Source organism: Anoplopoma fimbria, chromosome 17, assembly GCF_027596085.1.
Source record: "Anoplopoma fimbria isolate UVic2021 breed Golden Eagle Sablefish chromosome 17, Afim_UVic_2022, whole genome shotgun sequence".
NCBI lineage: Eukaryota > Metazoa > Chordata > Actinopteri > Perciformes > Anoplopomatidae > Anoplopoma > Anoplopoma fimbria.
Window position 1 is genome coordinate 27,714,381 of NC_072465.1, and position 12,393 is coordinate 27,726,773.

General features: G+C 39.9%; 1 protein-coding gene across 1 annotated transcript in view; it reads left to right on the top strand.

Moving 5' to 3' along the window:
• The window catches only part of ddx27 (DEAD (Asp-Glu-Ala-Asp) box polypeptide 27), a 10,408-nt gene extending 163 nt beyond the window's left edge, over positions 1–10,245 (top strand). Inside the window, exons 1-21 of the mRNA XM_054617043.1 lie at positions 1–37; positions 1,634–1,783; positions 2,262–2,321; positions 2,404–2,593; positions 2,802–2,854; positions 2,939–3,025; positions 3,381–3,486; positions 3,582–3,755; positions 3,884–4,034; positions 4,124–4,223; positions 4,424–4,565; positions 4,661–4,814; positions 5,349–5,430; positions 6,830–7,007; positions 7,125–7,231; positions 7,540–7,636; positions 7,745–7,836; positions 8,405–8,525; positions 9,208–9,319; positions 9,651–9,710; positions 10,096–10,245. The exon at positions 1–37 is cut by the window's left edge and continues 163 nt beyond it. Coding sequence (XP_054473018.1) covers positions 1–37; positions 1,634–1,783; positions 2,262–2,321; positions 2,404–2,593; positions 2,802–2,854; positions 2,939–3,025; positions 3,381–3,486; positions 3,582–3,755; positions 3,884–4,034; positions 4,124–4,223; positions 4,424–4,565; positions 4,661–4,814; positions 5,349–5,430; positions 6,830–7,007; positions 7,125–7,231; positions 7,540–7,636; positions 7,745–7,836; positions 8,405–8,525; positions 9,208–9,319; positions 9,651–9,710; positions 10,096–10,114 — 2,272 coding nt within the window. The 3' untranslated portion in view covers positions 10,115–10,245. The remainder of the gene's footprint in view (positions 38–1,633; positions 1,784–2,261; positions 2,322–2,403; positions 2,594–2,801; positions 2,855–2,938; positions 3,026–3,380; positions 3,487–3,581; positions 3,756–3,883; positions 4,035–4,123; positions 4,224–4,423; positions 4,566–4,660; positions 4,815–5,348; positions 5,431–6,829; positions 7,008–7,124; positions 7,232–7,539; positions 7,637–7,744; positions 7,837–8,404; positions 8,526–9,207; positions 9,320–9,650; positions 9,711–10,095) is intronic.
• Positions 10,246–12,393: the final 2,148 nt, after the last annotated feature.

Consider the following 12,393-nt stretch of genomic DNA (forward strand, 5'->3'; position numbering starts at 1 on the left):
GAGTCCGGAAGAGCTCGACACCGAGTCCGAGACGGAGGTGAGTCAGACCGGCCGCTCCGCTGGAGCTCTGCCCGGAGAGGCGACCCGGAGCCCGGCTGGGAAACAGCAGATTAACCGCTGACTGATCCTGGAGGTCTCTGATGAAATAATTATTTTAAATAAAACATAAAGTTAACAGCTGAAAAGTCAGTCAGGTTATATATATATTTAATATTTAAATATTCTGTTGAGATATTTTACCTGTAAATTTAAGAATATGAATTCATGCAAATTTAAATATTATATAAATTATAGTTAATTTGATGTAATTTTCCAAAATATAAAATAACATAATTATCAGAACAGCAGACTGAGGGGATCAATAACAAAATGCACATTTATTTAAAGTATATTATATTATACTATATATATATATAAATATATATATATATATATATATATATATATATATATATATATATATATAGTACCAGTCAAAAGTTTGGACACACCTTCTCATTCAATGGTTTTTCTTTATTTTTATTTTTTCTACATTGTAGATTAATATTGAAGACATCCAAACTATGAAGGAACACATATGGAATTATGTGGTAAACAAACAAATGCTCAACAAACCAGAATATGTTTTATATTTTAGATTCTTCAAAGTAGTTGAATGAGAAGGTGTGTCCAGACTTTTGACTGGTACTGTATATAATATGAATATATTTTTTCTGATGATTTTATTTCATGTTACAGTGATTTAAAGTGTCAAATTGTTTAAATAAAGTTATATTTGACACGAATCTGTTCCAAAACAACTTTTATATGACTATTTATATGTATGTGGGTGACTGTGGCTCAGTGAAGAGCAGGGTCATCCTCCAATCATTACATTACATTACATTACAGTCATTTAGCAGACGCTTTTATCCAAAGCGACTTACAATAAGTGTATTCAACATAGGTATTCAAGAGAACTACTAGTCACCAGAAGTCATAAGTGCATCTCCTTTCTTAAACAAGCATCTAAGAGCATAAACAGAAACAGAACAATAAGCAAAAGTACAATAAGAAACAAACTAATGCGAATACAATAAGTGCAACAAACTAAACGAATACAATAAGTGCAACAAACTAATACGAATACAATAAGTGCAACAAACTAATACGAATACAATAAGTGCAACAAACTAATACGAATACAATAAGTGCAACAAACAATACAACGAGAACAATAAGTGCAACAAACAATACAATAAGTGCAACAAACTAATACGAATACAATAAGTGCAACAGACTAATATGAATACAATAAGTGCTACGAGGAAGGCTCCGGGTAGTACTTCTTGAAGAGGTGAGTTTTCAGCCTGCGCCAAAAGATGGGCAGCGACTCTGCTGTCCTGACGTCAGTGGGGAGTTCATTCTGGCTCCGGCAGTCCACGTCGATGTCTCCTTGGGCAAGACACCGAGTTGCGACCGAAGGCTGTGCCATCCGTGTATGAATGGGTGAATGATTAGTAATGTTAAAGTGCTTTGAGTGGTCGGAAGACTAGAAAAGTACAGTCCATTTACAATTGTATTCGTAGTTTTGTATGCTGCTGTGTGTGTATTTATTATTATGTATTAATATTTACGTGTTTTCGTATTTCAGGAACAGCCGATCGTCCTGAACAGGAAGAAGAAGTTAGGGAGTCGCGGTGTGAAAGACTTCAATGCTGACTTTGAGTTTGCAGAGAGAGATGGGCCGAGCCGTGGGGAAGAATGGGCGATGGAAGACGTCATGAAACAGCTCAAGAACAAGGTAGAACCCAGCAGAACAGATCTTACATAATATATATGTATATTTTAAAAAAGAAGTAAAGTCTCCAGTAGTGTTTTGGTCCTCTGATGTTCTCCAGTAGTGTTTTAGTCCTCAAATGTTCAGTAGTGTTTTAATCATCTAATGTTCTTCGGTAGTGTATTGGTCCTCTAATGTTCTCCGGTAGTGTTTTGGTCCTCTAATGTTCTTCGGTAGTGTTTTAATCCGCTGATGTTCTCCTGCTGTGTTTTGGTCCTTTTTAATGTTGTCCGGTAGTGTTCTGGTCCTCTAGCGTTCTCCGGTTGTGTTTTGGTCCTCTAGCGTTCTCGGCAGTGTTTTTGGCCTCTAATGTTCTCCAGTAGTGTTTTGGACCTTTAATGTTCTCCGGTAGTTTTTTTTTTATCCTCTAATGTTCTCCAGCAGTGTTTTGTTCCTTCACCGTTCTCCAACAGTTTTTTGTAATCGTGTTCTTTGTTTGCAGAGAACCGCGACCACTCTGGACCAGAAAATAGATAAAATCAGGAAGAAGAGGAAAGCTGAGGTGAGTCCACCGTAACGTTCTACTTCCTGCCTGGCCAGGTTCCACTTCCTGCATGTTAGATTGAGTTTGTTTTGATCTGCAGGAGAAATCGGTTGAGACTGACCCTGCTGAAGGTTCTTCAGCAAAGAACCAGGAAGAGGAGGATGAAGAAGAAGAGAAGGATGTGAAGCCTGTTGAAGGAGAGGCTGATGGAGATGATGATGATGATGATGAGGAGGGAGATGATGAAGATGAGTTTGATTCAAGTGATGAGCAGATTCTGACCAAATCAGGTGAGTCCAGCAGAGGCTTTTATTTTGATTACTGACATGAAGCAGATACATTTTGATTATTTTGATTCAGTTGTTTTAAGATTAAATCAATAAAACAAATCAGTTTTAATAAACAGATAATCAATACATCAAATAATATGAACATGTCATTATGGTGTTATTGATTGATTGTTGACCTCCTGTGGATTAACTTCCTGTTTCCTCTCAGACACCCTGAGAGACAAAGAACGACGGGGGAAGAGGAGGAAGATGGGAGACGAGGTGAGGAAGAGGAGCTGAAGACTTCATGATTCATGAACAGTTTTTTATTTGGTCACCATGGTAACAGCTGTTTTGTGTTCTCAGGCTCCGGAGTCGTACTACGAAGATGCGTCTCATTACGACGATCAGCTGACCTTTGATAACATGAACCTGTCCCGACCCATCCTGAAGGTAAACGCGACCTCTGACCTCTTAAACTACAACGATTATTAGGGCATGTCCGGATTGGCCGATTTTGTCGTAACCACGGTTACATAATGTCACGGTGTCATAACTGTTAGTGTTGTAGAAGCTGCGGTTTCTGTGGCGTCCTGATTCTTGCAACGTCGCCTTGTCTCTGTCTCTGTCTGTCTGTTTGTGTCTGTCTGTCTGTCTCTGTCTCTCTGTCTGTCTGTCTCTGTCTCTCTGTCTGTCTCTGTCTCTCTGTCTGTCGGTCTCTTTCTCCCTCTCTCTGTCTGTCTCTCTCTCTATCAGTGTACTCTGTTTTTTCTGTATTTGTTCCTAACCTCGTGTTCTGTCCCTTCAGGCGATCACAGCTCTGGGCTTCAAGCAGCCGACTCCCATCCAGAAGGCTTGCGTTCCCATCGGCCTGCTGGGAAAAGACCTGTGTGCCTGCGCTGCTACTGGGACAGGTATCACCGATATACTGGGACTACTGCATCATCCTGGGACTAATAAAATAACACTGGAACCAGATATTAATGTTATATTCATCTCCTCTCTTCAGGAAAGACGGCAGCGTTCATGCTCCCGGTGTTGGAGCGTTTGGTTTATAAGCCCAGGACGTCCCAGGTGACCCGGGTCTTGATTCTGGTTCCCACCAGAGAGCTGGGGATCCAGGTTCACTCTGTGGCCCGTCAGCTCGCCCAGTTCACCTCCATCACCACCTGCCTGGCTGTCGGTAATTACAATTAACTGAACATTCTTTATTTGTTTGGTCTGTGTTTGTAAAAAATATTAAGAGTCCGAAAACATACTGGACTCGGTCTGACCCTGGTCCTCAGCTAACGCGTCTCGTTGTGTGTCCAGGTGGGTTGGACCTGAAGTCTCAGGAGGCGGCGTTGAGGGCGGGCCCAGACATCCTGATAGCTACACCTGGTCGACTGATCGATCATCTCCACAACACGCCGACCTTTGAGCTGACTCACATTGAGATCCTGATCCTGGACGAGGCCGACAGGTAAACACTGAGGCGTCACTGAAAAACCCCGAATCCAGCAGTAAACACAGAGACTCACCTGTTGGGTTCTGTTTGTGTTCCTCTCTCAGGATGCTGGACGAGTACTTTGAGGAACAGATGAAGGAGGTCATCAGGTTGTGTTCCTACAACAGACAGACCATGTTGTTCTCCGCCACCATGACCGAGGAGGTATGTGTGTCATGTGACCTGTAACTCCAGATGTTTCATTGTGTCATGTGACTTCTGTCTCCAGGTGTTTCAGTGTGTCATGTGACTTCTGTCTACAGGTGTTTCAGTGTGTCATGTGACTTCTGTCTCCAGGTGTTTCAGTGTGTCATGTGACTTCTGTCTCCAGATGTTTGAGTGTGTCATGTGACTTCTGTCTCCAGGTGAAGGATCTGGCGGCGGTCTCATTGAAGCAGCCAATCAGGATCTTCGTTAACAGTAACACTGACGTTGCTCCGTTTCTGCGACAAGAGTTTGTCAGAATCCGACAAAACAGAGAAGGAGACAGAGAGGCCGTGGTGGCTGGTAGGTACTGATTACCCTGCAGTACTACTGTAGTACCAGTACTATCGATGTAGTACTACGTATGCTCATGTACTAACTGTTGTCTGTGTTGTTAGCTCTGCTGACTCGGACGTTCCAGGATCACGTGATGTGTTTCACTCAGACCAGGAAACAAGCTCACAGACTGCACATCCTGCTGGGACTGATGGGACTCAAGGTTGGAGAACTGCACGGAGAACTGAGCCAGAACCAGAGACTGGAGAATCTCAGGTACATTCACACAGAACCAGAGACTGGAGAACCTCAGGTACATTCACACAGAACCAGAGACTGGAGAACCTCAGGTACATTCATACAGAACCAGAGACTGGAAAACCAAGTGTACTCAAAGTAAAAAAAAAAACAGATACTGAGGAACATCAGGTGCAGAACCAGAGACTGGAACACTTCAGGTGAACTCACTTACACAACCAGAGACTAGAAAACCACAGGGACACACATGAACAGAACCAGAGACTGGAGGACCTCATGTTCAGTCACACAGGACAAGAGACTGGAGAACCTCATGTACACACACGCACAGAACCAGAGACTGGAGAACCTCATGTTCAGTCACACAGGACAAGAGACTAGAGAACCTCAGGTGAACTCACTCATAGATCCAGAGTCTAGAAAACTGTGAGTACACACACTCATAGAACCAGAGACTGGGGAACCTTGGGTACACACAAGCACCTAAAAGCCTGTTGGATACTTTGAAACAGTTCTTTATCCTTTTGTTCTCCTCGTTCTCGTTGTTTTCAGGCGTTTTAAAGACGATCAGATCGATATCTTGGTGGCGACAGATGTTGCAGCCAGAGGTCTGGACATTGACGGAGTCAAAACGGTGAGTCCCTGCCTTCACCAGTTACACAGGGTGGAATGATTTAGTCTTTTTTAGGTTGGGGAGGGGATCTTTAGGGGGAGATAGCATGACAACAGTATATGGCACATGTTGTGTACATCATCTGAAAGCTGAGAACATGAACACTGTGTCACGTTTTTTCGCTAATCATAAATTTGTAATAAACATTGTGTTCACATTTTGAAAGTTCAGAGTGTAAAAAGGCTAGTAGTGGAAATAGATGATGCCATTCCAATTCTCAACTATGCCCTACAAGTTGTTGCAGCTATTTTGGGTTGATACCATTTGTAACACAGATTTGTTACTTGTTCTTGACCCCTCAAGAATGGATGAAAAAATTATCAGAAATCCCTTTCAAAATACAACATTGAGAAATCAAGACCTTGAGAAAACCCATAGAAAAAAATCTTTGCTGTGAGTTGGATGACGAGCACTTCTGTTCTGTAAACTTCTCAGAAACCGTTATTGTCAAAATACCTGCTACAGCCATAAGTCCTCTGAATGCCCTCTGTCTGTAGTTTGTGGTTGTAAAGTATCATGAGGTTGTGATTATTCTAGAGGCCATTTAATACAGTGATGTCAAGTTGACAAAAATGGTCTCACTGTGTTAAATGGGAGTTACATCATCACATGAAAACAGTAGAGCTCATTGAATCCAAGAGTCTCAGCTTTCCAGTCATACCTATTGATGTGCTTCAAAGACCCCAGTATGCACAAACAAATATTTTTGGAATAGAAAAAAATAACGCAAACAAAAACTTCATGTGATTCTCACAAAGTGTCTGTAAAGGAGAGACTTTTGGTTTCCCATAGGACCAATTTTCATTAACATATCTAGAGGTGAGATGCTACGTCAGTACTTTAAAATGCTAATAAATACATAAATATACTACATCAATACTTTAAATTATTCATAAACACACAGCTTTACTATATCAGTTCTCACTAATACTCATATATACACAGAAACTACATCAGTACTTTACATTTAAAGTACTGAGTATGTCTTCATATTTAATTTAATATTCAAAATGCTCATTAGATACACATTTATACTACGTCAGTACTTTAGAATACACAGATATACTACGTCAGTACTTTAGAATACACAGATATACTACGTCAGTACTTTAGAATACACAGATATACTACATCAGTACTTTAGAATACACAGATATACTACATCAGTACTTTAGAATACACAGATATACTACATCAGTACTTTAGAATACACAGATATACTACGTCAGTACTGACAGATGTACTAAACCGAACTGTCTCTGCAGCAGCCAATCAGGTCCGCCTCTGAAACACAGTAATGTTGGTCCTCATCTGTCTGTCTGTCTCTCTCCCGTCTGTCTCTCTGCCGTCTGTCTCTCAGGTGATAAACTTCACCATGCCGAACACGCCGAAGCACTACGTTCACCGCGTCGGCCGAACGGCGAGAGCCGGTCGCTCGGGACGCTCGGTGTCTCTGGTCGGAGAGTCAGAGAGGAAGATGCTGAAGGAGGTGGTGAAGGCGGCCAAGAACAGCGTGAAGGCTCGAGTCATACCTCCAGGTACCTACAGCTTTAGAGAGAATGGGTAGTTCAGGGAACCTGGGAGATTTGGACTCTTGAGTACCTGTGATTGTGTTGTGATGTAACGGTCCCTTTGTCTCTGTGTCTGTCGCCCAGATGTCATCCTGAAGTTCAGAGATCTGATCTCTAAACTGGAGAAAGACGTGGAAGCTGTGATCAGGCTGGAGAGAGAGGAGAGAGAGATGGCTGCGTCCGAGGCCAAGGTACACCTGAACACCTGCACACCTGGCGGGCCTTTGTCTCTCAGACCTTTGTCTCTCAGGCCTCATTGACTCTCAGACCTCTCAAACCCATTTCAATCTCGCCTCTTTGACTCTTTCCCTTCCAATTTGTCTCCTGTATTTATGTGTACAAACTGTGAAACCATTGTTTTTTTTACCTTGCACTGTTCCATAATAATGTGTAGTACTTATCACAAAAGATTTGTACATTTTTTTAATGATGTCTGTGTCATTTTTCTTGTATTTTCCTGGAAGCTTCATAAGTGAATTTTTATTGTCTGTGTGTTTAGTTGAGCGTTGCTCAGAAGCGTCTCAATGGGTCGGCCGAGTCCATTCAAGCACAGCGAGTTTGGTTTCAGACTCAACAGGAGAGGAAACAGAGCCGTGGTGAGTACTAATACACACTGTACTACAGCTCACTGATCTCCACCCTACTACTCCATCTCCTGCAGTACCTCCACAGACTGTATTTTAACTTGTACTTCTCCATGTCAGAGTCGAAGGCTCTGCAGGAGTTCGATCTTGCTCTGAGAGGGAAGAAGAAGAGAGAAAAGTTCTTGAACCAAGGCAAGAAGAAAGAGCTAACGGTAATTATTAAACTAATCTCAGGGTTTGTAAACTGGTCCACCTTAAAGTTTCTAGAATGAACTTGTTACTGGTTTTGAAACGGTCTCAAAGTTCAGCAACAGGTGGCAAGCAAGTTCACTACACAACACATTTTAATTCATATTCATCTAAAAAATAGCTTTAAAAAGATCCCCAACGTTTACACCAGTGGGCAATAAACCTCGATCAATCAATAATTGTGTGTCACCTTCTAAGTCTAAAAATTCTCTCAAAAATCAGTTTTGATTTCTGAAGGTTACTAATGTTCAAGCTCTTAAATTTTGTATGAAGTTTGGTGGAGGAGTTATTTCAGCATGTGAAGAACTAATGTTAATTATATGAGATCATTATCAAACAGGTAGAAACGTGTTACAGTGGTTTTATTGAATATAAAAAAAACTCCATCAGAATACAGTTGAGTCTTTTTAAAGGGCAGGTTCACAGTTTTATTTCAAGTCTGTCTGAAAGTGAAAACACTGAAACAGGTTTTTATTTCTATAATCTTTCTGTTCTTACTGGATATTACATTTTTTGTTGTCTGTCCGTCAGTCTGAGGAGCGAGCTCAGTTCGAGATCTTGAAGTCTCAGATGTTCGCTGAGAGAGCGGCCAAGAGAGAGAGACGCCCGAAGAGAGCGAGAGCGATGCCAGAAGAAGAGATGCCGACTAAAGGTCAGATATACTACATCAGTACTTTAAAATACACAGATATACTACATCAGTACTTTAAAATACACAGATATACTACATCAGTACTTTAAAATACACAGATATACTGCATCAGTACTTTCAAACACAGATATACTACAACAGTACTTTAAAATACACAGATATACTACATCAGTACTTTAAAATACACAGATATACTGCATCAGTACTTTCAAACACAGATATACTACAACAGTACTATAAAATACACAGATACACTTCATCAGTACTATAAAATACACAGATACACTTCATCAGTACTTTTAAACGCATATATGCTACAACAGTACTATAAAATACACAGATACACTACATCAGTACTTTCAAACACAGATATACTACAACAGTACTATAAAATACACAGATCTGCTGCATCAGTACTATAAAATAATCCTACATGCGTATATATACTTCATCAGTACTTTAAAATACACATTCAGCTACATCAGTTCTTAAACATATGCATTAATATGCATATATCCAACATCAGGACTCAATACATGAAAAAAACATACATATATACTGCATCAGTACTTAACATTTTAAAGTACTGAGTATGTCTGTGTATTAAATTGTTTTTAAAGTACTCACAATTTGAGACACAGATATACTACATCAGTACTGAAATGAACTGTTTCTGCCACAGCCAATCACAAAGCAGGAAAAGGAGGAAAAGGAGGAAAAGGAGGAAAGCAGTCCGTGTTTGACAAAGAGCTGACCAACACCAGCAGCAAGGCTCTGAAACACTACAGAGCTGGGTGAGTCTGTCTGTCTGTCTGTCTGTCTGTCTGTCTGTCTGTCTGTCCTGCCCTAATTTACCATAATTTACTAAATGAACATCATGCTGTATTGAAGAAGACTTGAAACTAGAGATTGAGACCATAAACTCATGTTTACAATGTTTACTGAGGGAATAAATCAAGAGAGAAGTAGAGTCATTTTCTCATAGACTTCTATACAACCAGAGGAGTCGCCCCCTGATGGACATTAGAGAGAATGAAAGTTTTAAGACCCTTCAGAACTGGCTTCACTTTTCAGAACGGTCTGTCTGTCTCTACATCCGTCTCACTCGTCTCTTTTTATTTACAGACCGTCATTCGAAGACAGGAAGCGGCTCGGTATTGATAGGAAGCGTCCTGGCGGCTCCAGGTGAGTTATACCTGCTCTCTCTCTCTCTATATATCTCTATCTCTCTCTCTCTCTCTCATGGATGTATAATAAGAACTGGATACGGCGTCGCTGCTCAGCCTTGCTTCTAATTTCGCTCAGCAGAAAAAAAAGCATTTTCCCCATAGAGCACCATCGTAAAAGACACATCTGTATAACTGTTGAAACGGCAAACAAGGTCATTTATGACAACAAAAAAACAACTGTGCATAGAGCTTGGGCCGCATATCCAATCCAAACTTCTTTGGCAAATGGGCCTGAATAGGCACCATCTTGGGGTTCAGTATGCAGTTCTTATTTTACATCTGTGCTCCCACATTGATTGAAATGGAGTAAAAATTGTGGGACTCTCTGTTCTGTCCGTCAGGTTCAAGAAGAAGAAGTAAAAGCCAAGATGGCCGCCTTGAGAAGCAGTTTTTTCCTACGTGAATTTTCCACGTCGTCTCTGTGTATATCTCTTACAGTTTTTTTGTTCATTTAAGAAGTTTTAAATAAAGTGTAATTCTGTATAAAAACATGTCTGTAGTTTTTTTCTAAAGGTGTTCAAGAGGGGGGTCCTCACAAACCAAACAGATGTCAGTATAATGTTGAAAAGATGTCGTGAAAATTTCAGTACAGTGTGCCATAAAGTTCATGATTTGTGTAATATGTCATAGAAATGTTATAAAAAAGTCATAGTTCAGTATGTTGAAAAAAGTCATAGTATAGTATGTTGAAAAAAGTCATAGTATAATATGTTATAAAAAAGTAATTCAAAAGTTATAGTATTGTATGTCGAAAAAAGAGGGGGAAAAAGTAATTGTATAGTATGACAAAATAGGTCACAGGATAGTATAACGAAAAAAAGTCAAATAATAGTGTGTTGAAAAAGTCATAAGATAGCATGTTGAAAAAAAGTCATATAAAAAGTCAGTCTGCTGGTTGTATCACACCATCAAGAAAGAAGAGTAAGTTGAGATGTTTCAGGCATACTCTGCTTTATGGTCTGTTTGACTCTAAATGGAGCATCATTTACTAAATGAACATCATGTTGTATTGAAGAAGACTTGAAACTAGAGATTGAGACCATAAACTCATGTTTACAATGTTTACTGAGGGAATAAATCAAGAGAGAAGTAGAGTCATTTTCTCATAGACTTCTATACAACCAGAGGAGTCGCCCCCTGATGGTCAGTAGAGAGAATGCAGCTTTAAGACACTTCAGCATCGGCTTCACTCGGCAGAACCGGAGGTTGTGTCTGACCCATTGTGGTGGGCAGGTCTTGGCCAAACAAGTGTGGGCCGATTTATTTTGTTCCTGTCCAGGCCTGTACGTATACACATCTACACATATACACATACTGGTATTGGTTGTAGACCTGAGACTAATTATCTCCATTAAAGGGTAACAAAAGAATAAAGACTGTTCATCAGATTTGTTGTGGTTAAATGTTTTTAATTAATATTGAAATACAATCAAACAGGCAACGTTCTGTACAAAGATACAGTTCGTGTGAAACGAGATCTAGTCGTACCGCTTTTTCTCCAAAAACAAAAATTTCATGTGAACCGACAGACGATGACAACAGATATGATCAGGTGGTTTAAACCTGTTTGCGGTGTTTGAACACAACAATGCAGCCGTTAACGTTAGTCAGATGATTGACAGACAAAACACATCTTGAGTTTTACTTCTCGAAAACGCATGTATTACAAAATAAAGACGACTGTTTCATTTTCTTTGTTAGAAAACTGAATGGTCTCTATGGAAACGGCAAATAAAATGCGTTGACATTCAGATGAATGACTGCGATAAGCGAGTCAAGAGACAGCTGGTCAGTCATAAGCCAATCAAATGAAGAGATGATTGATCCGCCTATCACACATTAATACTGAGCCGATTGATCAGATGTACACACAGTAAAACAAACTTTAGGTTTTTAGCTCCACTGCTGGTCAGAAATGTTAAACTCTTTTATCCAGAAGGGAAGCGAGGAGCTAAGGCAGTAAAAGAGACTCTTATTTTGGTAGGTTTGTCTTATTTTGGTTTCCTGAAGTGAGACGGATTTGTCCATCTCTGCGATCAAAAACTCCTCAGCATTTAATCATTTACATTCCTGTCGCTGGGTTAATTAATTGTTGGGATTTATTAAGGAATATTAATCAGAAAATAATTAACAGATGTGGATGATTTTATTACAAATGCATACTAATGATTTAACAACATAATTTGGGAGCAATTATCGGTTTCTGATTTGTTGACACTGTCTCGTTCACAATCCGAGCAAACATTCTTTTGTGCGCAAAATAAAATATACTACATTATGCAAATAGAAGCCAATCTGCTTACAGATCTGCACTACACTTAGGAGACAGGAAGTGTACTTAGGAGACAGGAAGTGTAACCCCTCCCCCTAAGAGCAATTGTCCAATCACAGTTTAGCAACTGTCACTAGGCTGCAGGTCTGTCTAACGATACTTTTTTTTAGCGTTGTGTGTTTTAATTACCTTTCTAAAAAACACAGCAGCAAAATTGTAAAGAATATAACGTTATTGTATATTACTAAAGTTAGCTAGTGAGGTTAACTAGCTTACTACTCAGGACGTGTTCGTAATCCAATCTGACGCTCTACACTAAAATTGTCCTAATGAATGTGTTAAGTTAAAAAGGGATAAAAAAATAATA